The sequence below is a fragment of the Heptranchias perlo genome, chromosome 42 (genome assembly GCF_035084215.1).
Source record: "Heptranchias perlo isolate sHepPer1 chromosome 42, sHepPer1.hap1, whole genome shotgun sequence".
Taxonomy (NCBI): Eukaryota; Metazoa; Chordata; class Chondrichthyes; order Hexanchiformes; family Hexanchidae; genus Heptranchias; species Heptranchias perlo.
In genome coordinates this window covers 9,598,823-9,623,782 of record NC_090366.1, presented here as the reverse complement: position 1 = coordinate 9,623,782, position 24,960 = coordinate 9,598,823, and the positions used below count along the sequence as shown (strand labels likewise).

At 45.4% G+C, this 24,960-nt stretch overlaps 1 protein-coding gene across 2 annotated transcripts; it reads left to right on the top strand.

The window, feature by feature from the left end:
* The first annotated feature begins 1,133 nt into the window (after nt 1–1,133).
* LOC137306281 (nectin-1-like) lies at nt 1,134–24,378 on the top strand. Of its 2 annotated transcripts, none has more exons than XM_067975448.1 (8): nt 1,134–1,534; nt 11,042–11,389; nt 12,785–13,078; nt 15,130–15,247; nt 16,944–17,113; nt 17,279–17,392; nt 20,705–20,739; nt 23,463–24,378. In XM_067975448.1, exons 1-8 carry the CDS (start codon nt 1,495–1,497, stop codon nt 23,580–23,582), a joined length of 1,239 nt encoding a protein of 412 aa, XP_067831549.1. In that variant the 5' UTR covers nt 1,134–1,494; the 3' UTR covers nt 23,583–24,378. The 2 variants fall into 2 exon arrangements, with proteins under 2 accessions (XP_067831549.1, XP_067831548.1); XM_067975447.1 differs by having other exon boundaries at nt 20,702–20,739.
* Nucleotides 24,379–24,960: the final 582 nt, after the last annotated feature.

The following is a 24,960-nucleotide window of genomic DNA, read 5'->3' as shown; positions in this document are numbered from 1 at the left end:
CCGACAGTGCAGCACTCCCTCAGCACTGCAGTGGAGAGAGGGCCTCGACTTTATGCTCTCAGTCTCTGGAGTGGGACTCGAACCCACGACCCCAGAGGCGAGAGCGGTACCACAAAGCCACGGTTGACACATGGCCAAATGAAAGTGCAGAAGTGATAACCGTGCAAATAATTACCTAGATTTTGGGAAATGCAAGGGGGTGGGTGCTGCTTGTGGAAGCCCTGCAATAAAGTCATACGGGTGTCATTTTAAAAAAAGCTTTCAAAGGAAGGAAAAATATTATTAAAATCATTTTTTTTGCATTTAACACTACTTTTTTTTCAGGGGATTTTTGTTTTTAGTGAAACCACTTCTTCTTCTGAAAGTCATGTCTGTTTCCTATAAAGTTTCGTTTTTAATGAATTCTCACACAGTTAAGGAAAAGTTTCCTTTTTTGTGTCTTTACTTCATGATCTGCAGAGAACCAAATCGCAGAGCAAAGTTTATAAATGTGTACATCTACAAACTTTTCAAAATTCATTCTCGAGATGTGAGTGTCTCTGGCAAGGCCGGCTTTGATTGCCCATCGAAGATGGGTGGGGCCCTCCCCTTGAACCAATGTGTGTAGCAGGTAGAACTGAATGGCTTGCTCGGCCACTTCAGAATCAACCATGCTGGTGCAGGGACTGGAGTCACATGTAGGCCATTCTGGGGAAAGACGGCAGGTTTTCTTTCCCAAAAGGGGGTACTGGTGAACCGGTTTGGGGGGCGTTTACAACAGTCTGACAGAATTATGGTCATTTTTACCATCATTAAAAGCTTAGAAAATGACGAATTTTCAGGCATGTGCCCTGGGCCAGAGGAAAATTGCAGCGAGACTCTTAAAAAAAAGTGAGTGAAAACTAGAACCAGGATAATTCCTATCAATTAGGCAAGCTGCGTTTCAAATCTGCATCTAATTTCCAGTTGCTGGTGCCAATAAATAATAAACTATGGCACTCAGGGGCGAATGAACAGTGTTAACATTGTTGGATCTGTTCAGTTTTTTGGTCCAATATTGCAACATCAATCCAATTGGATTGAGATATTAATACATCCTGATGTCATTTCAGTTTCTAATTAAAAACGGAACCGATTACTTCCGTGATTTTTAATCTCACTGCAATAGTTGAACCGTGGCTGCTGCCAGTGTTTGGACCAACTGGAGTTAATTAATAGAAGTTAGGATGAAAGATCTCGCTGTTCGCGTTAATTCTAAAGTAGCCCACAGGTTGTAATTCTGGATTTTGCTGCTGAGTTTCACGGAGATTAATTGAACCGCAGCCAAGAGTTCTGGACGAACTTTGGGTGTATGTTTGGAGTCTAATGGATGGTTTGTCTCCTTCTCTGAACACAATTCAGCTGCGATGTAATCGTTTAACGTCTGCTGGGCGAGGGATAGACACACGTTCATTCCTACATTTGAAGAGGGATATTTTTTTACAAATTGTATCTTAATTGCATCGAGTGTCCTCAATGGGCTTTGTTCTGATTTTCCAACTCGCTCTTTCTACAGGTAGGTTTTGTTAATCCGAGTTAGCACACACGGGGGTGTCCTGTTGTATGTGTGATGGTTAATATTCTCGCTTTGAATGATACACCATTTAGGAGGGAGAGACCCAATAACGCCTGGGGGGGCTGTAAAGCCTCACTCTGGCATTCAGGAGATGAGGGGCGAGTGCTTTTTAAAACCAAATATGTGTCTTTTACATATCTCCATAGCTTGTGATCATGACGGAATTAAAATCATAGCAATAGCGGAATTGAAAGACTTGTCAGGCACAAGCTGCAAGACCTCATGTTAGTAAATACAGAAATAATACACATCCCCGGGGAAGGGAAAAGGTGGTGATTTCACACATAATTACCACTGCAATGAGACACAAATGATTCTGCCCTTACCGCGTAACCACTCTTATTCAGCTACACTAATCGCTTAGGTCGATTTTTTAAAAATGTTTATCGCAAATCTTTTGGACTCGCCTTTTTAAAATTGATGTCTATCATTAACACAATATAACTGACCTCTTCCCAATGATGGGCAACAGTCCACAGGTATAATCACCCATCAGCTGATTATAGAGCTAGTGACATGTGACTGAGGTGCCTCACATATGAGTTAGCTCAGATAGGAATGAATCTCTTCACATGTGAATGAATTAACTCACATGAATGAGTCACTTCATATATGATTGAGTTAGTTCACATGATTGGGTTATTTCCTGTGTCAGAGTTAGCTAACATATGAGTGAATGAACTCACATGAGAATGAGTTAGCTGACATATACAATCATAGAACGGTTACAACACGAATTGAGGCCATTCGGCCCATTGAGTCCGTGCCGGCTCTATGCAAGAGCAATCCAGCTAGTCTCACTCCCCCCGCCCTATCCCCGTAGCCCTGCAATTTTTTCCCTTCAAGTACTTGTGCAGTTCCCTTTTGAAGGCCATGATTGAATCTGCCTCCACCACCCCCTCGGGCAGTGCATTCCAGATCACAACCTCTCGCTGTGTAAAAATGTTTTTCCTCATGTCACCTTTGGTTCTTTTGCCAATCTTTGTCCTCTGGTTCTTGACCCTTCCGCCAATGGGAACAGTTTCTCTCTATCTGCTCTGTCTGGACCCTTCATGATTTTGAACACCTCGATCAAATCTCCTCGCAACCGTCTCTGTTCCAAGGAGAACAACCCCAGCTTCTCCAGTCTATCCACGTAACTAAAGTCCCTCATCCCTGGAATCATTCTAGTAAATCTCTTCTGCACCCTCTCTAAGGCCTTCACATCTTTCCTAAAGTGCGGTGCCCAGAACTGGACACAATACTCCAGTTGTGGCCGAACCAGTGATTTATAAAGGTTCATCATAACCTCCAAACTTTTGTACTCTATGCCTCTATTTATAAAGCCCAGGATCCCGTATGCTTTTTTAACCAATTTCTCAACCTGCCTTGCCACCTTCAACAATTTGTGTACATATACCCCAGATCTCTCTGCTCCTGTACCCCTTTTAGAATTGTAATATATGAATGTGGTAGTTCACATATGCAACCTCGTGATGATTCACAAGTTTTTGATTTAAACGTGGAAATGGATTTTAATATATTGATGTGAAGATATTGACTGCATTTGATGGAAAATGTGGTTAACATTTAATGAAACAATGTAAACATTGATCGATTCTCTATATCTCCACTCCCTCTGTTAGGTTACGAATTTATGTATGTATTGGGGTTGTTTACATATTTAAACTCTGGGCAATGATACTCTGAGGTATCCAGATCTTGGCTGCTGCTTCATGTCATTGGTTGGTTACCCTTTCAGATAGTGGTTTGTGGCGTCTGTGCAATTTACGATTTTGCTAAACTGCTTAGTCACATAACAGATGTTGCCAACTGCAAAGCCTGGGGATGAGTCTATGTGACTGCGGGTGGGGTTAGCTCCATGGCAAGCTCTGAGGCCAATGGACTTCCTTGTATCTGCTACCACGAGCAGCCTGAAGTTGGAGACTGCGAGCCGCTCAGGCTCAGTACTGTTGTTAGGTGAAATCAAAAGTCCTGTAATGCAGTTATTCAATCTGGTTCACAGGAATCCATGACTGCTGCATAGGTAGAATCTAATACATCACATTGTGAGGCCAGGACGTCCATTAGGGAGATGAAGTGGGTTTGATGGGTTGTGTTTTTAGGCAAGGTCCTTTGATTACAATAAAATGGTGTTAAATTATTTTTTCTGATCGGGTGCAATCTATTTTTAATTGGAATCTAAAGCACTGCAGTAGGTTAGTGTCACGCCAACAATCTGTAAAAGACTAGCGAGTGTTTAAGGAAAAACTCTATAGAGTTTAGTAGCTGAACTAACGAGTTGGTTCAAATACCTCTTGGCACTGAATCGGAAAATCTGGTGGAGTGCGCTGCAGGTGAATCAGATCAATGGGAAGAATTAGATTCTGCTCTGTGGTAGAGCAAGAGGCATGGACAATGTTCACGGCCGATTTCCTGAAAGATGGCCCGGGCGAAAAAAGGAGGTGGGGTGGGGAGGCTTTCTTGTTGAAAAATATCAGGAATCATTTTTTATTCGTTCATGGGATGTGGGCGTCGCTGGCGAGGCCGGCATTTATTGCCCATCCCTAATTGCCCCTTGAGAAGGTGGTGGTGAGCCGCCTTCTTGAACCGCTGCAGTCCGTGTGGTGAAGGTTCTCCCACAGTGCTGTTAGGAAGGGAGTTCCAGGATTTTGACCCAGCGACGATGAAGGAACGGCCGATATATTTCCAAGTCGGGATGGTGTGTGATTTGGAGGGGAGCGTGCAGGTGGTGTTGTTCCCATGTGCCTGCTGCTCTTGTCCTTCTAGGTGGTAAAGATCGTGGGTTTGGGAGGTGCTGTCGAAGAAGCCTTGGCGAGTTGCTGCAGTGCATCCTGTGGATGGTACACACTGCAGCCACAGTGCGCCGGTGGTGAAGGGAGTGAATGTTTAGGGTGCCAATCAAGTGGGCTGCTTTGTCCTGGATGGTGTCAAGCTTCTTGAGTGTTGTTGGAGCTGCACTCATCCAGGCAAGCGGAGAGTATTTCATCACACTCCTGACTTGTGCCTTGTAGATGGTAGAAAGGCTTTGGGGAGTCAGGAGGTGAGTCACTCGCCGCAGAATACCCAGCCTCTGACCTGCTCTTGTAGCCACAGTATTTATGTGGCTGGTCCAGTTAAGTTTCTGGTCAATGGTGACCCCCAGGATGTTGATGGTGGGGGATTCGGCGATGGTAATGCCGTTGAATCAGCCAGACCTATTGGAAATGTTCTCCTGAGGCTGGTGACTGGAGTTTCTGTAATCAAAGATTTCTAACACTGAGAGGGGGGATTTGTAATGAAGCCTCAAACTACGGGGGGATCCCACTGATATCAATGAGTGTCAAGGTAGTTCTTGCTGTCGTGGTGGCACTTGTATTGTATGCCCTGGAGTAAAGGGAGAGGCAGGATTCTGCTTTCCTGAGAAATGTGTAAGGTTTTATCGGAGAACCTAGGCAGGACAGGATCCAGTGCACTGTGTTCATCGATTTTGGTGAGGCATCTAACCTGGCGGATGCATTTTTCCGGGGATCTCCGCCACTGGCAGGATCTCAGTTTGCTAAGGTAGATAGAGGGAAACAATTTCGTCTGATGGGGAAGTCCAGAAAAAGGAACATAACTTTAAAATTAGAGCTAGGCCATGCAAGGGTAAAGTCAGAAAGTACTTCTTCAAACAAAGGGAATTAGCAATCTGGAACATCCCCTCTTTCCCCCCCCCCTCAAAAAATATTGAAGTGAGGTGAATTGAAAATTTCAAAACTGAGATTGATAGATTTTTGTCAGGTAAGGTTATTATGGGATATGGAATCAAGGCAGATAATTGGAGTTAAGATACAGATCCGCCATGATCTCATTGAATCAAAAGCAAAATACTGCAGATGCTGGAAATCTGAAATAAGAGCAGAAAATGCTGGAAATTCTCAGCAAGTGAGGCAGCGTCTTTGGAGAAAGAATCAGAGTTAACGTTTCAGGTCGATGAGCTTTCGTCAGAACTGGAAGAGGTTAAAGTGTTTTAAGCAAGTACAGAGCCAGGGAAATGGGGGGAGATGGAGGGGGAGGAAAGAACAAAAGGGCAGGTCTGTGTTAGGGTAGAGGGCACGAGTGATTAAATGACAAACGGGATGGTGGTACGAGGCAAGGAGGGCGGGAATGGGAGTTAAGAAACAAAAGATCGGTCTAGAGTAGCTGTAAATGGCAACATCAGAACCATTACCAGCAGTCCAATAAATATATATTTTTTTAAATGGGAGCAGTGATGATGGTCTGAAGTTATTGAAATAAATGTTGAGTCTGGAAGGTTGTAAAGTGCCTAAACAAAAGATGAGGTGCTGTTCCTTGAGCTTCAGTGGAACAGAGTAAGAGTCCGAGGTCAGAGTGGGAGTGGGACAGGGTATTAAAATGGCAAGTGACCGGCAGATCAGGGTCATGCTTGCAGACAGAGCAGAGGTGTTCAGCAAAGCGATCACCCAATCTGCGTTTGGTCTCCCCTGTGTAGAGGAGACTGCACTGTGAGCAGTGAATACAGTATCATAAATTGAAAGCAGTACAAGTAAATCACTGTTTCACCTGGAAGGAGTGTTTGGGGGCCCCGGCCGGTGGGGAGGGAGGAGGTGAAAGGGCAGGTGTTGCATCTCCTGCGCTCGCACGGGAAGGTGCCGTGGGGAGGAGAGCGGGTGATGGAAAAGTGGACCAGGGCGGAGGGAGTGGTCCCTTCGGAATGCTGAAAGGGGAGGAGAGGGGAAGATATGTTTGGTGGTGGGATCGGGCTGGAGATGGCGGTAGACGTTACGTTGAATGTGGAGGTTGGTGGGGTGGAAGGTGAGGACAAGGGGGAACCCTATCATGGTTCTGGGAAGGAAGGGAAGGGGTGAGGGCAGAAGTGCGGGAAGTAGGGCGGACACGGGGTTGAGGGCCCCGTCAACTACAATGGAGGGGAACCTTTGCTTGAGGAGAAAGGAAGACATATTGGAAGCACTGGTGTGGAAGGTGGTATCGTCAGAACAGATGCGATGGAGAAACTGGGAGAAGGGAGTAGAGTCCTTACAGGAAGAGGGGTGGGAGGAAGTGTAATCAAGATAGCTGTGGGAGTCAGTGGGCTTATAATAGATATTGGTTGACAGCCTATCCCCAGAAATGGAGATAGAGAAGTCGAGGAAGGGAAGAGCCGGAGATGGACCATGTGAAGGCGAGGGAAGGGTGGAAATTGGAAGCAAAGTTGATGAAATTTTCCAGTTAGGGGAGAGAGCAGGATGCAGCACCGATACAATCATTGATGTACCAGAGAAAGGGGTGAGGGAGGGGACCTGAGTAGGACTGAAACAAGGAATGTTCCATGTATCCCACAGAAAGGCAGGCATAGCTGGGACCCATACGGGTTCCCATAGCGACACCTTTTATTTGGAGGAAGTGAGTGGAGTTAAAGGAGAAGTTGTTCTATAAGTTCAGCCAGGCGGAGGAGGGTGGTGGTGGATGGGGACTGGTGGGGGATGGAGATGGAGAGGGACTGGACATCCACGGTGAAAGGAAACGGTTAGGACCGGGGAACTAGAAACTGTTAAAGTGGCGGAGGGCGTCAGAAGAGTCACGGACGTAGGTCAGAAGAGACTGGACCAGGGCAGAAAAAATAGAGTCGAGTTAGGAGGAAATAAATTCTGTGGGGCAAGATCAGGCTGAAACGATGGGTCTCCCGGGGCAGCCCTGTTCATGGATCTTGGGAAGGAGGTAGAAGTGGATTGGAGGACTATGAGGTTGGAGGCAGGGTTGGGAGGGGGAAGATCTCCAGAGGAGATGAGGTCAGTGACGGTCTGGGAAACTATGGCTTGATGTTCGGCGGTGGGGTCATGGTCCAAGGGGAGGTAGGAGGAGGTGTCGGAGAGTTGGCGTTCAGCCTCCGCAAGGCAGAGGTCTGTTCGCCACATGACAACAACACCGCCCTTGTCAGCAGGTTTAATGACAATGTCAGGGTCGGACCTGAGGGAACGGAGTGCTGCGAGTTCAGAGGGAGGGAGGTTGGAGTGAGTGAGGGGAGCAGAGAAATTGAGATGGCCGACGTCATGCCGGAAGTTCGCAATGAAAAGATCAAGCGAGGGTAAGAGGCCAGAGGGAGGGGTCCAGGTGGAACGAGAATTCTGAAGATGGGAGAAAGGGGGGGGGGGGGTAGACTTCTGGCCAAGGAAGTGGGTGATGGAAGAAGAGCTCAGCATCGTGTCGAGCTCATTGAGGTGGGGGGCGTAAGGGGATGAAGCCGAGGACTGACCGTTTGGGGTCAGAGAGGGGAAGGTCAGAGGCAATAGTGAAAACACGACAAAGGATGAGATTGGAGGGAGGGATGGGATTGAGAATGTCTAAGTGGCAAAGTAGAGAATGAGAATGTCTAAGTGGCAAAGTAGAAAGGTAGTAATAAGGACAAGCAAGGGTTAATTAGAAGCTGCCTAGGTTAGGACAATGGGCCCCTTCAAGGCTAATAGTGGTGTGAGGAACTCATTAGATGTTGGGGTCTGCTTATGCTCATCATTGGCATGGCAACATTAGGGAGTAGGGAGTTTGGTGTAGGTGTCTCTGTACAGCTGGTTGATCAATAGAAAATAATGAGCTGAGCAAGGCCGGAGACATTGCAGGTTAGCAGATAAGGATGGGGGATGATTAGGGGAAACATTCCAAGCTGAGAGATGAGGAGACATTCATCTATGTCTGTCACTGCGGCGTGATCAGCCAGAAATATACTTATGATTGGCTTGTAATTAGGTAACCCCTCATGGCCAACCTATGCCTGGCTTATGATTGGTATTGACCCTAATGCTAACAATGTTCCAACCCCTATTGATCTGTATAAACGTGTGTATTTTTCTGTATGTTCTTTGTCTTGCTCTGCTCGCATGGTGGGACTCTATCAGGAGTCCAGATCGATGCTGTAGACCAAGTTCTGCTCTAATAAAATTGTGTTGAACTTTAAAGGTGTATTCGATTCAGTGTTGCTGAACCAGACTGAGGGTAAAAGAAACTAGCTCATCAGGGTCAGGGGAAAGTGAAGGGGAAGAAGGATCAGGAGGGGTGTTGGTACCTAAGAGTTGTTGAAACTTGCGGTCCTTGACACCTGAAAGGAAGAAGAAAAGTTTTTTGTTAAACTTAAACTCCGTGCATTAACAAGAAACTTTTTTTCTTTTTGTCACTCCCACTCTGACCTCTCTGTCCTCGGCCTCTCACACTGTTCCAACAGAAGCTCGAGGAACAGCATCTCATCTTTCATTTAGGCACTTTACAACCTTCTGGACTCAACATTGATTTCAATAACTTCAGATCATAACCACTGCTCCCATTTTAAAAAATATATATATTTATTGGACTGCAGGTGCTGGTAATGGTTCTGCTATTGCCATTTACAGCTACTCTAGACCGATCTTTTGTTTCATAACCTGTCCCATTCCCGCCCTCCTTGCCTTGCACCATCATCCATTAGTCATTTAATCACTCTTGCCCTCTACCCTATCATAGACCTTCCCTTTTGTTCTTCCCTCCGTCCCCGCCTTTCACTGGCTCAGTATTTTCTTACAAACCATAACTCTCTAACATCTTCCAGTTCTGACGATAGGTCTTCGACCTGAAATGTTAACTCCATTTCCTTCTCCGCAGATGCTGCCTCACTTGCTGAGCTTCTCCAGCATTTTATTATCTAATTGAATAGCGGAACTGGCTTGAGGGGCTGAATGGCCTCCTCCTGTTCCTATGTTCTTATCTCACAACCAACAGGAATCGTTTTGCAAAATTGGATGAAAAATCCCAGACAGAGAAATTGCCATTCCCTAATAGGACGATTGATGCATGCGAAGCTATATGGAGTGGTACTGGCCTTGGACTTTGATCCTGAGCATAAGGGTTGTGTCACTGGGGGCATTGTGCGTTCTGCACTGGACAAACAAGAATTCTCCAGATGGCATTTGTATGTAGTTTGGTCGGCAGATTGTTAAACATCGTGTAATGGGTTTCTAGGCATGATATCTATGACGGTTGGGTAAAAAACCAAAAAATATTAATATCTGTCTACCGGTCTGTGGGTAGAATTCTGCCCTTGGGAGGGAGCATAAAACGGGCAACATTAAATCCGCCGCCTGTTATAACTCCCTGTCAGATATTCAGTCCCAGCGACTTCAATGGAGCTGAATAACAGGCGGACAATTTGCAGCACTGCCCGTGACGAATTTCTCTGTGTCTTCTTAATTGAAAAACATCTATATTAATGACTCACATGAGGGGACCGAGTGTAATGTATCCAAGTTTGCCAACGATACAAAGCTAGGTGGGAAAGTAAGCTGTGAGGAAGACACAAAGAGTCTGCAAAGAGATATCGACAGGTTAAGTGAGTTGGCAAGAAGGTGGCGGGTGGAGTATAATGTGAGGTTATTCACTTTGGTAGGAAGAATAGAAAAAGAGAATATTTTTTAAATGGTGAGAAACTATTAAATGTTGGTGTTCAGAGGGATTTGGATGTCCTTGTACACGAAGCATAGAAAGTTAACATGCAGGTACAGCAAGCAATTAGGAAGGCAAATGGTATGTTGGCCTTTATTGCAAGGGGGTTGGAATACAAGAGTAAGGAAGTCTTACTACAGTTGTACAGGGCTTTGGTGAGACCTCACCTGGAGTACTGTGTACAGTTTTGATCTCCTTATCAAAGGAAGCCATGATGTGGAGATGCCGGTGATGGACTGGGGTTGACAATTGTAAACAATTTTACAACACCAAGTTACACATTTACCTGAGGAAGAAGGAAGCCTCCGAAAGCTTGTAGATTTCAAATAAAATCGTTGGACTATAACTTGGTGTTGTAAAATTGTTTACAATTATCTAAGGAAGGATATACTTGCCTTAGAGGCGGTGCAATGAAGATTCACCAGATTGATTCCTGGGATGAGAGGGTTGTCCTATGAGGAGAGATTGAGTATAATGGGCCTATACTCTCTGGAGTTTAGAAGAATGAGAGGTGATCTAACTGAAACATATAAGATTCTGAGGGGGCTTGACAGGGTAGATGCCGAGAGGCTGTTTCCCCTAGCTGGAGAGTCTAGAACTAGGGGGCCATAGGCGCAGGATAAGGGGTCGGCCATTTAAGACTGAGACGAGGAGGAATTTCTTCACTCAGAGGGTCGTGAATCTTTGGAATTCTCTACCCCAGAGGGCTGTGGATGCTCAGTCATTGAGTATATTCAAGACTGAGATCGATAGATTTTTGGACTCTAGGGGAATCAAGGGATATGGGGATCGGGCAGGAAAGTAGAGTTGAGGTCGAAGATCAGCCATGATCTGATTGAATGGCGGAGCAGGCTCGAGGGGCCGAATGGCCTGCTCCTGCTCCTATTTCTTATGCTCTTACCTTATGATGTTAATCTCAGCATCAGTTGTATTCTCATTCGGAATCGACTGCCGCGTTCTGTGGAAAGTCACTTTCTCCTTTTTTTTTTTCTATCCATACAGTTGTGGCAGCTCAAAACATTAAAGTCGATGAATTTATAACCGGCAATGTCGGGGAGGAGCTGATGCTCCCCTGCCATTTCATCAACAATGACCCGAACCTCACAGTTGTGCAGGTCACGTGGCTGAAGAAAGCTGAGCCCATGAATCAAAACTTGGCCGTGTACAACCCCCATCATGGGACGAGCTACCCAGCTGAATCGAAACGGATCACTTTCAAAGACCCAACTTCTCAAAACTGCACTTTGATAATTAACCCTTTGGCGTTGGGCGACGAAGGCCTTTACAGCTGCGAAGTCAATGCTTTTCCCACCGGAAAACAGGAATCTCAAACAAACCTGACAGTGCAAGGTCGGTAAATTTATAATTAGCTCAATATCTTTGGTATCGGCTGTGGGTCAGTGGTAGCCTCTGAGTCAGAAGGCCATGGTTTCAAGCCCCGTTCTGGTGGCATAAGCAAATCACATTTCAGTGATTGTAGAGGCTTTCTGGGGAGTCCAGATCAAGATGTTTCTTTATCTTGCAAAATAGTCTTTCAAAGCAGTTTTTTTTCAGTTTGATTTCCCGCTCCTTTTTAGGGGTACTGTTCCATGCCTAAATTTGGCCAATAGCCATTTCGATGCATTACCAATGAGCGATGGCAGGTTGCTCTATGAAGCTTGAGGGGGCATCCCATTCGAAACGCTCCTACACACCTCCACATTACAGCAAGGGCGGTGGAAAGGCTAACATTGCATTCTTTTGCAAAATTGGCACTGCGACCGATTTGCCTCGCCCTTTCGACTATCTCGGTTGAGGAAAGGGTCAGAACCCGTAGAGGGAAACACATTTAACCGCTGAGCCATGGGCTGGTCATTCTGTCAACCGGCGCCGCTCGGTTGGGATCAGACACATTCGGCTCAGACCCACGATCGAAACTGGAACCCTGCCTCGCTTGTGTGGTTCGGCAACTCCTGAGATCAACTCATCCTTCCAGAAGCTGCCAACACTGGCATTTGCACATTTCACACTCAGGAAATCCTCTTGTGGGGAAAGTAGTCTTTTGACACTGTTTGCACGAAACACATGCCGTGAACAAAACTAAATTTCAACCGTCTAGGAGATATGGCAGGGAGACATCAATTGACAAATTCATCTGTCTATCTCTATCTATGCAGATAGTCAATAGATAGAAAGATAATTAGTCAACAGATAGATACCTAAGGATTACATTGATGAAAGTAGTTACATATAGCGCCCAAAGTGCTTTACAGCCAAGGAAGTACTGTTGTAACTTGCACACAAATGACCAGGTAAACTATGATGCTGGTTGAGGGATAAATATTGGCCAGGACACCTGGGAGAACTCCCCCTGCTCTTCTTCGAAATAGTGGCCCATGGGATCTAGTCATCCACCTGAGAGGGGCAGATGGGGCCTCGGTTTAACGTCTCATCCGAAAGACAGCACCTCCCCGACACTGCGGTACTCAATTATGAGCCCGGATATTTAGTGTCGCAAGCCCCCTAAAGTGGGACTTGAACCTACGACCTTGCGATTAGCATAAGTGAGTGCGTTATCAGCTGAAATGCAGCTATAGAGTTGGATAGGTTAATGATTTGTGCCTTGTCTGTCTTCAGGCTCAACGGTCATTGTTGGAATAGTGAAAGTTTCCTGAACCTATTTTCTATTGAAGCAGCAAAGGACCATTGTAAGTTATGAAGTAGAGTTGAATTTTCACTCATCGTGTGCAACTCTCTTACCCTCAGTGAAGCCCACGAGTGACGTACTCGCACTCCCAACAGAAGCTGGATGGTTAGAGGCGCCTGTGGCCAACTGCACAGCAGCCAATGGGAAACCGGCAGCTGATGTCACCTGGATCGTGAAAGTCCCAGGAAACGTCACATCAACTCAAATTGAAAATCCAAATGGGACAGTCACCATCATCAGCCAATACAGAATAGTGCCCACCAGTAACGACAATGGGGAAATTGTGACATGCGTAGTGTCCCACAGAGCATTAACGGACCCAGTGAACTTAGCAGTGACCTTATCAGTCCGGTGTAAGTATTACATGAGGCGTCAGGGAATCAAGTGGAAACACATGATCGCTGAATAGTTCAGGAAATATATCAATTTGATTAGCACTGCCACTCAATAAAAATGATGCTTTGGAGATTTTGTTGGCCTTGTCTTTTCTTCTGTCCAACAGTCCAACATCAGAGGTTGGCCTTTGCCCATTTAATGTGTCTCAATGCGTTTGCAACACTCAACAAAAGTTCGCAACTCTGGCATCGATTCTAAAAGCGGCAGGTGTTTCTCAGAGAAATATGTTTTTATTTTAAAAAACAAAGTTTTTAAATTATTTTGTATTTCCGTGTTTCGTTTTATCTAAGAATGCATATGGAATTCGCACGTAATGGAATTCAACCCAGAGAAATGTGAGGTGATTCATTTGGGGAGGGCGAACAAGACAATAAATGGGAGGATACTGAGAGGTGTAGAGGAAGTGAGGGACCTTGGAGTGCATGTCCACAGATCCCTGAAGGTAGCAGGACAGGTAGATAAGGTGGTTAAAAAGGCATACGGGATATTTCCCTTTATTAGCCGAGGCATAGAATATAAGAGCAGGGAGGTTATGCTAGAACTGTATAAAACATTGGTTAGGCCACAGCTTGAGTACTGCGTGCAGTTCTGGTCACCACATTACAGGAAAGATGTGTTTGCACTGGAGAGGGTACAGAGGAGATTTACGAGGATGTTGCCAGGACTGGAGAATTTTAGCTATGAGGAAAGATTGGATAGGCTGGGGTTGTTTTCTTTGGAACAAAGGAGGCTGAGGGGAGATTTAATTGAGGTGTATATAATTATGACTGGACTAGATAGAATGGATAGGGAGGACCTATTTCCCTTAGCAGAGAGGTCAATAACCAGGGGGCATAGATTTAAAGTGATCGGTGGAAGGATTAGAGGGGAGTTGAGGAGAATATTTTTCACCCAGAGGGTGGTGGGGGTCTGGAACTCACTGCCTGAGAGGGTGGTAGAGGCAGAAACCCTCAACTCATTTAAAAAGTACCTGGATGAGCACCTGAAATGCCGTAACCTACAGGGCTACGGACCAAGTGCTGGAAAGTGGGATGAGGCTGGACGGCTCTTTCTCGGCCGGCACGGACAAGATGGGCCGAATGGCCTCCTTCTGTGCCGTAACTTTCTATGATTTTATGACAACGCAGAAACGAAGGGTTAATTACCCCGGCCATTGTAAAACCACACAAGAACAGAACAAGGAAAGTAAAACAAAAGCAAAATACTGCGGACGCTGGAAATCTGAAATAAAACAGAAAATGCTGGCAATCCTCAGCAGGTCAGGCGGCATCTGTGGAGAGGGAAACAGAGCTAACGTTTCAGGTCGAGGGCCTCTCGTCAGAACTTGAAGTTTGAGATTTAACCGTTTTTAAGCAAGTACGGAGTCGGGGAAAGGTGGGGAGCAGTGGGGGGAGGAAAGAACAAAAGAGAAAGTCAGTATTGGAGTGGAGGGCAGGAGTGATTAAATGACAAAAGGGATGATGGTGCGAGGCAAGGAGGGTGGGAATGGGACAAGTTAAGAAACAAAAGATCGGCCTAGAGTAGCTGTAAATGGCAACAGCAGAACCATTACCAGCACCAACTGTCCGATAAAATGTGAGCAGTGGTTGTGATCTGAAGTTATTGAAATCAATGTTTGAGTCCGGAAGGTTGTAAAATGCCTAAACGGAAGTTGAGGTGCTGTTCCTCGACCTTACGTTGAGCTTCATTGGAACAGAGTAAGAGGCCGAGGACAGAGTGGGAGTGGGATGGGGAATTAAAATGGCAAGCGACCGGCAGGTCAGGGGTCACACTTGCGGACTGAGCGGAGGTGTTCAGCAAAGCGATCACCCAGTCTGTGTTTGGTCCCCCCCAATGTACTAGAATTCTATTTTAGGGCTTGGCCGAATTTTGTATTATTTGCAATTCTGTATAATTACATTTTTGTACGATTTTTATGATTCCCGTCCAGAAGCGGACCTCATTATAAAGTGCCAATATAAAAATGTTTTCGCTGATTACCTGTGACGATATTTCGTTTTGTCGTTAGACGCACCGGAAGTGACAATCACAGGGTATGACGGCAATTGGCATTTAAACAGACCAAAAGTTAGCCTCAAGTGCATTGCTAAGGCAAACCCTCCAGCAACAAGCTATCAGTGGAAAAGGTATGTGGACCTACTATATATTTAACATACCTATCTATCTTCTATCTATTGCTCCTTTCTCTGTGTGTGTGTGTGTGTGTGTGTGTGTGTGTGTATATGTAAGGCTATCATAGAATCATAGAAGTTTACAACATGGAAACAGGCCCTTCGGCCCAACATGTCCATGTCGCCCAGTTTATACCACTAAGCTAGTCCCAATTGCCTGCACTTGGCCCATATCCCTCTATACCCATCTTACCCATGTAACTGTCCAAATGCTTTTTAAAAGACTAAATTGTACCCGCCTCTACTACTGCCTCTGGCAGCTCGTTCCAGACACTCACCACCCTTTGAGTGAAAAAATTGCCCCTCTGGACCCTTTTGTATCTCTCCCCTCTCACCTTAAATCTATGTCCCCTCGTTATAGACTCCCCTACCTTTGGGAAGAGATTTTGACTATCTACCTTATCTATGCCCCTCATTATTTTATAGACTTCTATAAGATCACCCCTTAACCTTCTACTCTCCAGGGAAAAAAGTCCCAGTCCATCCAACCTCTCCCTATAAGTCAAACCATCAAGTCCCGGTAGCATCCGAGTAAATCTTTTCTGCACTCTTTCTAGTTTAATAATATCCTTTCTATAATAGGGTGACCAGAACTGTACACAGTACTCCAAGTGTGGCCTCACCCATGCCCTGTACAACTTCAACAAGACATCCCAACTCCTGCATTCAATGTTCTGACCAATGAAACCAAGCATGCTGAATGCCTTCTTCACCACCCTATCCACCTGTGACTCCACTTTCAAGGAGCTATGAACCTGTACTCCTAGATCTCTTTGTTCTATAACTCTCCCCAACGCCCTACCATTAAAGGAGTAGGTCCTGGTCTGATTCGATCTACCAAAATGCATCACCTCACATTTATCTAAATTAAACTCCATCTGCCATTCATCAGCCCACTGGCCCAATTTATCAAGATCCCGTTGCAATCCTAGATAACCTTCTTCACTGTCCACAATGCCACCAATCTTGGTGTCATCTGCAAACTTACTAACCATTCCTCCTAAATTCTCATCCAAATCATTAATATAAACAACAAGTAACAGCGGACCCAGCACCGATCCCTGAGGCACACCGCTGGTCACAGGCCTCCAGTCTGAAAAACTGGAGGCAGCTAGGATGTTTCCCCTGGCAAGGGAGGTCCAGAACGAGGGGTCACAGTCTCAGGATACGGGGTAGGACATTTAGGACTGAGATGAGGAGAAATTTCTTCACTCAGAGGGTGGTGAACCTGTGGAATTCTCTACCACAGAAGGCTGTGGGGACCAAGTCACTGAATATATTTAAGAAGGAGCTGGATAGATTTCTAGACACAAAAGGCATCAAGGGGTATGGGGAGAGAGCGGGAATATGGTATTGAGATAGAGGATCAGCCATGATCATATTGAATGGTGGAGCAGGCTCGAATGGCCTACTCCTGCTCCTATTTTCTATGTTTCTATGCAATATACGAAAGAAAGCTATGTTTTAAGAAAGTTGCATTAATTAAACGATTATGCATTCTGTGCAGGAGGGAGTTGGATATCATGATTTCAATCAACCCTCAGTAACATTATTACTCAAAACCAGTCCTCATTGAACGATTTATGCAACCCAGCTGCAGCTAAAATCACAAAGTAATGTTATTAACAGAGATCTGTGGTTTTGTATCTAGGACCACAGGGCCATTACCTGATGACGTCCAAGTGCAAGGAGACCATCTATTTATAAAACAAGTCGACTACTCTGTCAATGGCACATGGGTCTGTGAAGCTACGAATGCCATTGGCAAAGGGGAGGGTGACATTGAAGTTTTGGTGAGAGAGCTGGACTCACTCAGTGCAGGTACGTATCAACTCTTAATATTACATCTTACTGCGATTTAATGGCGACGCAAAGGGTTGTGTAATCCTGCGTCGCCATGGTAACGAGTACAGCAACCAAAGAGCTCCATAAGCAACCTTGGCTTTTCTATAAAACTGGAAAACATTTTGTGTGGGTTTTTTATAGGCATGGCCTTTGGATCCATCGTAGCGTACATTGTCACAGCAACGGTGGTAGTGGTGCTGTTCGCGGCTGTCTTACTAACCGTGGTGATGGTGAAGAAAAGACGGAGGATTGATGGTAAGCGATATAAAATGTTTATTGACATATTTTCAAGTTCCACTTTGGGTAAGTCTCCGGGTTGGTTAATCGGCTGTACTTTGGCCTTCAGCTGCCTGGGCCCCAAGCTCTGGAATTCCCTCCCTTAACCTCTCCGACTCTCTCTCTCCTCTTTTTAAGACGCTCCTTAAAACCTACCTTTTTGTCCAAAGGACCATCTGTCCGAATGCCCCCTTCTTCGGCTCGGTGTCAATTTTTGCCTGATAATCGCTCCTGTGAAGCGCCTCGGGACGTTTTACTACGTTAAAGGCGCTATATAAATGCAAATTGTTGTTGGTCGACACCGTTGTGGGCATCTGAAAGTCTTTATATTAATTGTAATGATTTGGGATCTGTTTGCCATTTCTTCACCAAAAAGACTTGGTTGTAAACGATTTTAAATTTGTGTTCTGAGCAAAGGCTGCCGAAAGAGTGTTAGCTTTTCAGGACTGTCCCCTGCCGATTCCCAGTCAGGCTGATGATCGTTAATGTGCGAACGCCAAGTGGATTCTTTCAAAGGCTATTTTCCTCCCATCACACTCTTCCCATTGGAGATCAGTGTGAAGTAGTGGAAGGATTCGCAGGTTGATTAACAGTCTGACAGGCCGCAATGCGAATGCTCCTTCCATGGTTTGTTTTTATTCGTTCATGGGATGTGGGCGTCGCTGGCGGGGCTGGCATTTATTGCCCATCCCTAATTGCCCTTGAGAAGGTGGTGGTGAGCCGCCTTCTTGAACCGCTGCAGTCCGTGTGGTGAAGTTTCTCCCACTGTGCTGTTAGGGAGGGAGTTCCAGGATTTTGACCCAGCGACAATGAAGGAACGGCCGACGTATTTCCAAGTCGGGATGGTGTGTAACTTGGAGGGGAACGTGCAGGTGGTGGTGTTCCCATGTGCCTGCTGCTCTTGTCCTTCTAGGTGGTAGAGGTCGCGGGTTTGGGAGGTGCTGTTGAAGAAGCCTTGGCGAGTTGTTGCAGTGCATCCTGTGGATGGTACACACTGCAGCCACAGTGCGCCGGTGGTGAAGGGAGTGAATGTTTAGGGTGGTGGATGGGGTGCTAATCAAGCGGGCTGCTTTGTCCTGGATGGTGTCGAGCTTCTTGAGTGTTGTTGGAGCTGCACTCATCCAGGCAAGTGGAGAGTATTCAATCACACTCCTGACTTGTGCCTTGTAGATGGTGAAAGGCTTTGGGGAGTCAGGAGGTGAGTCACTCAATGCAGAATCCCCAGCCTCTGACCTGCTCTTGTAGCCACAGTATTTATGTGGCTGGTCCAGTGAAGTTTCTGGTCAATGGTAACCCCCAGGATATTGATGGTGGGGGATTCGGCGATGGTAATGCCGTTGAATGTCAAGGGGAGGTGGTTAGACTCTCTCTTTTTGGAGATGGTCATTGCCTGGCACTTGTCTGGCACGAATGTTACTTGCCACTTATGAGCCCAAGCCTGGATGTTGTCCAGGTCTTGCTGCATGCGGGCTCGGACTGATTCATTATCTGAGGGGCTGTAACTATATCCCAGCTGATAGGGTGATTTGTCCTATATGGTGAGAGGGTGTTATGGTCTCCTACAACCCATACGACGGGGGTGCTGTTCTCCACGCACAAAGACCTTGTAGCATCTGGGACATTTTACTGTGTTAAATGTGGTATGTAAATGCAAGTTGTTATCTAGAGTGGGCTTCAAATTCTACACCACCTAGACTCAAGAGGTGGGAATGCTACCACCACACAAAAGGCTCACAGTCAGTGATTAATTATCAATGGCTGATCATTTAAGAGAGACATCTACTGGTGGTTTTAAGTTCACTTAGATCACCCCCTTGCAGTGGGTTGGTTGTCCTTTAAATTTTGTAACAGAACCCAAACGGAAGTTACACTGAATCACGTGTCTCGTGATCATACTCAGTATTCCGTGTGTTTATTTACTTGCTGTGGGAGAATCAGTTTACCAAACCGCACGTGCTCTTACATATGAACATGGGGGAAAAAAACGGGCAGGAAAAGACCGATTGGTCCAGCCTGTCCCGAACAGGTCACGATGCAACAATGCAGCATAACTTCCAGCAGCCATGTAAAGAGACAAAAACAAACAGGTCAACTCTTCGACCTCTAAGGTGATCGAAGCGAGTTCAGGAGGTCAATACCCACAATCGCAGTGATCTCCGTCAACTCCATATTGAGCTGTTGCTTATTTGTTCATGGGATGTGGGCGTCGCTGGCAAGGCCGGCATTTATTGCCCATCCCTAATTGCCCTTGAGAATGTGATGGTGAGCAGCCTTCTTGCCTGAGTGGCTTGCTAGGCCATTATCAGAGGGTGATTAAGAATCAACCACATTGCTGTGGGCCTGGAGTTACATATAGTACCAGACCAGGTAAGGACAGCAGGTTTCCTTCCCGAAAGGAACCAGATGGGTTTTTATGACTATCTGGTAGTTTTGTGGCCACCCTGACTGACACTAGGTTTTTTTAATTCCAGATTTGATTTAATTAATTGAACTTAAATTCCCCACCTGCCATGGTGGGATTTGAACTCATGACTCCTAATTACTAGTCTAGTAACATAACCACTATGCTACCGTACCCGGTACACAGTGTTATTCCGCTCTCACCACAAGAGCCCGCAACTTATGCCAAGTGTCAATATCTCTCTGAGTAAAGAGGAAGGAAGAACACTCACATTTATATCGTGCCCATCTCCACTTCAGGACGTTCCAAACGCTTTACAGCCAATGAAGTGCTTTTAAAGTGTAGTCACTGTTGCAATGTAGAAAACGCAGAAGCCAATTCGCGCACAGCAAGATCCCACAAACAGCAATGAAGCAACTGACCAGATCATCTGTTTTCAGGACTTAGTTGAGGGGTAAATATTGGTCGGAACACCAGCATCTACTGTAGTTGCTTGGCATTAACCCAGTCGGCCTACAAAGAGATTGATTGCGGCAAAGCACTGAGAGTTACACTCCCGGGTCCCCCTATGGTGCTCAGAGATACAATGCAGTGGGAGTCAACTTCCATAAGAAGCAGGAAACCCGACCACGTGAGAGGGAGCATGACACCACTGAACCCAAGGAGACATCTGGGGCACACCTAACAGCACCGTTCTAGCTAAGTAGCAACACATAATCGACTCCTTGTTTAAATAAAGATTCAATAATGAGGACGATGGGTCATTGAAACCATGTGCAACGTGCCTTTAGCAATAGCGCGGAGGGAATGGTGAATATCCACTTTCAAAATGAAACTCGGCGAGTGGAAAGAGCTGTCACTAATTCTATTCCCTCTCTTTATTCAAGCAGACATCAAAACAGAAGCCATTTCGCCCCCACAGAAGGTATGTTGAAATGAGCAACCCAATGATCTACATCCATAGGAACAGGAGTGGGCCATTCAGCCCCTCGTGCCTGCTCCGCCATTTGATAAGATCATGGCTGATCTGTGATCTAACTCCATATACCTGCCTTTGGCCCATATCCCTTAATACCTTTGGTTGCCAAAAAGCCATCTACCTCAGATTTAAATTTAGCAATTGAGCTAGTATCAATTGCCGTTTGCGGAAGAGAGTTCCAAACTTCTACCACCCTCTGTGTGTAGAAATGTTTTCTAATCTCACCTGACGAAGGAGATAATCTCCGAAAGCTTGTGATTTTAAAATAAAACTGTTGGACTATAACCTGGTGTTGTAAGATTCCTTACATCACTCCTGAAAGGTCTGGCTCTAATTTTTGGACTGTGCCCCCTACTCCTAGAATCCCCAACCAGCGGAAATAGTTTCTCTCTATCCACCCTATCTGTTCCCCTTAATATCTTATAATCTTCGATCAGATCACCCTTTAACCTTCGAAACTCTAGAGAATACAACCCCAATTTGTGTAATCTCTCCTCGTAACTTAACCCTTGAAGCCCGGGTATCATTCTAGTAAACCTACGCTGCACTCCCTCCAAGGCCAATATGTCCTTCCGAAGGTGCGGTGTCCAGAAGAATCCAGTCAAGACAAGTCAATTACTAGGTTATTTTAATTTCATAGCAGAAATCTCGAACAGGTTAATTCTCAACTGGGAATGGAGATTTCAAATATTACAGTGTCCAATTCCCCGATTTCACCAAGGATGGATTTCCATTGCTTGCAACTATTTACACTGCAGATTGCAGATGGGAGGGGAAGGTTGAGGAATTGATCTGTGCGTAGCGAAGAGGTAAATGAATCTGGTAAAGAAGTCCTGTGGCCTGTATTTCTAACCGAATCACCAACCTACCATTGGACCGCATTCAGAGTGGGAACCACCGACCACGGGTAATCTTCGTTGTAGCATTTACCATGTGGCTGTAGCTAGCGACCAGAGTAGTTCAACCCTGGAGGAGCTTACCAAAAATAGGTGACATTTCCTCTTATGGCTATATGTGTTGGTGCTAACATATTAAGACAGTTTGCTATAGTTTAGTTAGGAAAGAGAGATTTGGGAGAATTATGTTTGCGATAGCGTGAACACAAATAATTTATTAAACTCGTTAGATGCAAACAATCAATGATTGCACACTTTATCTTAAAATATAACTTACGAGTTGTGAAGGAAATACCGTTTTGCATTTTAAAAAATAATCAGGAGATGGAAAATAAAAATAATTTCACATCAAATATGCATTGACGTGTGAGTCACTGATCCCAGTCGCTGCATTCTGCATATCAAAATGCCAAATGTAAGGAATCTTACAACACCAGGTTATAGTCCAACAAATTTATTTTAAAATCACAAGCTATCGGAGATTATCCCCTTCGTCAGGTGAATGAGTGAAAGGTTCTCAAATCGCATACCTTATATTAGGCTGGGACACCATCACACCAATCAAAAGGTGTCGTTGGTGTTCAGACAGATTAGCCACGGAGAACAGTACGTCCCAGTACACTGAATATACATTGTGTCAAATTATACAGACAGAGAGAAAGAGACCCAAATGGCAGAGAGAGAGAGAATATTAAAAACAGATAACTTTTTTTTCCCCTTGCTGGTGGGGTTACGTGTAGCATGACATGAACCCAAGATCCCGGTTGAGGCCGTCCTCATGGGTGCGGAACTTGGCTATCAATTTCTGCTCGACGATTTTGCGTTGTCGTGTGTCTCGAAGGCCGCCTTGGAGAACGCTTACCCGAAGATCGGTGGCTGAATGTCCTTGACTGCTGAAGTGTTCCCCGACTGGGAGGGAACCCTCCTGTCTGGCGATTGTTGCGCGGTGTCCGTTCATCCGTTGTCGCAGTGTCTGCTTGGTCTCGCCAACGTTGCAGGAAAGGATGCCCCGGAGCATGATACATTGGCGAGACCATGCAGACTCTGCGACAACGGATGAACGGACACCGTGCAACAATCGCCAGACAGGAGGTTCCCTCCCAGTCGGGGAACACTTTAGCAGTCAAGGACATTCAGCCACTGATCTTCGGGTAAGCGTTCTCCAAGGCGGCCTTCGAGACACACGACAATGCAAAATCAACGAGCAGAAATTGATAGCCAAGTTCCGCACCCATGAGGACGGCCTCAACCGGGATCTTGGGTTCATGTCACGCTACACGTAACCCCACCAGCAAGGGGAAAAAAAAGTTATCTGTTTTTAATATTCTCGCTCTCTCTCGCTCTCTCTCTCTGCCATTTGGGTCTCTTTCTCTCTGTCTGTATAATTTGACACAATGTATATTCAGTGTACTGGGACGTGCTGTTCTCCTTGGCTAATCTGTCTGAACACCAACGACAACTTTTGATTGGTGTGATGGTGTCCCAGCCTAATATGAGATATGCGATTTGAGAACCTTTCACTCATTCACCTGACGAAGGGGATAATCTCCGAAAGCTTGTGATTTTAAAATAAATTTGTTGGACTATAACCTGGTGTTGTAAGATTCCTTACATTTGTCCACCCCAGTCCATCACCGGCATCTCCACATCAAAATGCCAAACAGTTGAGGAAAAAAAGTTTACTTTGCACAAGAAATAACGCGAGGGTCTGTCCATGTCAGAGGAGAGAAACCACCATTATTCGTATAATTGAAACTATTTTTTTTTCTACAGGCCAGCCAGATTACTGTTTATGCCACTCTGAATCTCAATGTGTTGGACGGTGCTAATTCTCCAAGGAGGGAGAATGGTGATCCAGAAGCCACAGTATATGCGGATATTAATATTAACTAGATTCACTCTCCCTTATTAATGGAATAATTCACTTACTGATGATTCTAGATAATCGGACATGTACCAATGCAAGTTGTATGTTGTTTTTCTAACTGCTCAGCATCTGGGCGCATGTTAAAATTTTATAACGAGCTTTTAATGACTGTCTTGCCCGCACGAATTTATTGCTCTCGAATCAAAAACACCCCTTTCTTAAGCATAGATAAATCGCCACAGGTTATGGCATAAAGAGTGTGTGTAATTATCAATTCCGTTGCTGTCTGCAGTATTTCGTTATTTTTTTTCATTCGATTGTCGATTAGTTCAACTCATTCAGTACCTTTTAGCCGCGGGTGAAAAATGAAGAATTTAGCGTTAAGTAATAGAAATTTAATATTCTCCTCGCTGCAGTTATACCAAAAATAACGGATCGCACTTCAGTGAAAATATCACTTATTACTGCGTAGGGCAACATAAAGGGAGTCGTCACAGTGACATTCATGTTTGGCTAATGGATAGATTGATTGATGGAGAGATAGGCAGATAAAGGAGTGGAAAAGCAGATAGTGGAGAGAAAATATATTTCTAGAACCAATTCCCATCCGATAAGGTCCATTTCCAGCAGTTGGCGACCTGTGCCATATTCTCCATTAACAATACACATAGAGCCCCCCTGTAGGCTGTGGGGCTGGAACCCTGAGTGTTCAGCCCAGGGAGCAGATCTGCTCATGAAGCCCTCCCCTACCAGTTATATTCTGGAGGCAGTGATGCCAGCAATGTTCGCATTACCTGAACATTTTAGTTAATTGCAGGTCACTTCCAAAGATGTCCAGACGAATTAGGGTAACCCCAAGGCCCATGGTTTTACATCTCTCTCTCTCTCTCTCTTTATTTCTATTGATGGTCAGGCTACAGGTGGGCGTCTCATACAGGGAGGGCGACTTATGAGAAAATCTCTGGTGCACTGCCTGCTAGCTTCCGTCTTACATAACGGAAATTCGCGGGCAGTGCTCGCGTGATTTTCCTGCGTGCCTGACAATATTCCACCCCCTCCCATCTCTATCCGGTGTTTACTGACAGTTAACAATGATCCCGGTAGAAGATGTGACAATGCAATGTCTCATTACTCACATCCTGTACAATGAGGCCCCACACCAAAGATAACGGTGCAAAGTTCCACGTAATAATATTCCAGTTTACAGTTAGTTAAGATTTTAAAAACAATCTCCTCCCGCCTCCTTGCAACATCTTTAATAGCGATGAAGGAAAGACAGAAGCTTTATTTAGGAGAATTAATTCAGCATCAAATTGAAGAATGTTGGAACCAGGGAATGAAACACTTTTGCAGTTCGAACGCCCAGCTTTTAGCATCAAGCACTGCCAGACCGAACATAACACA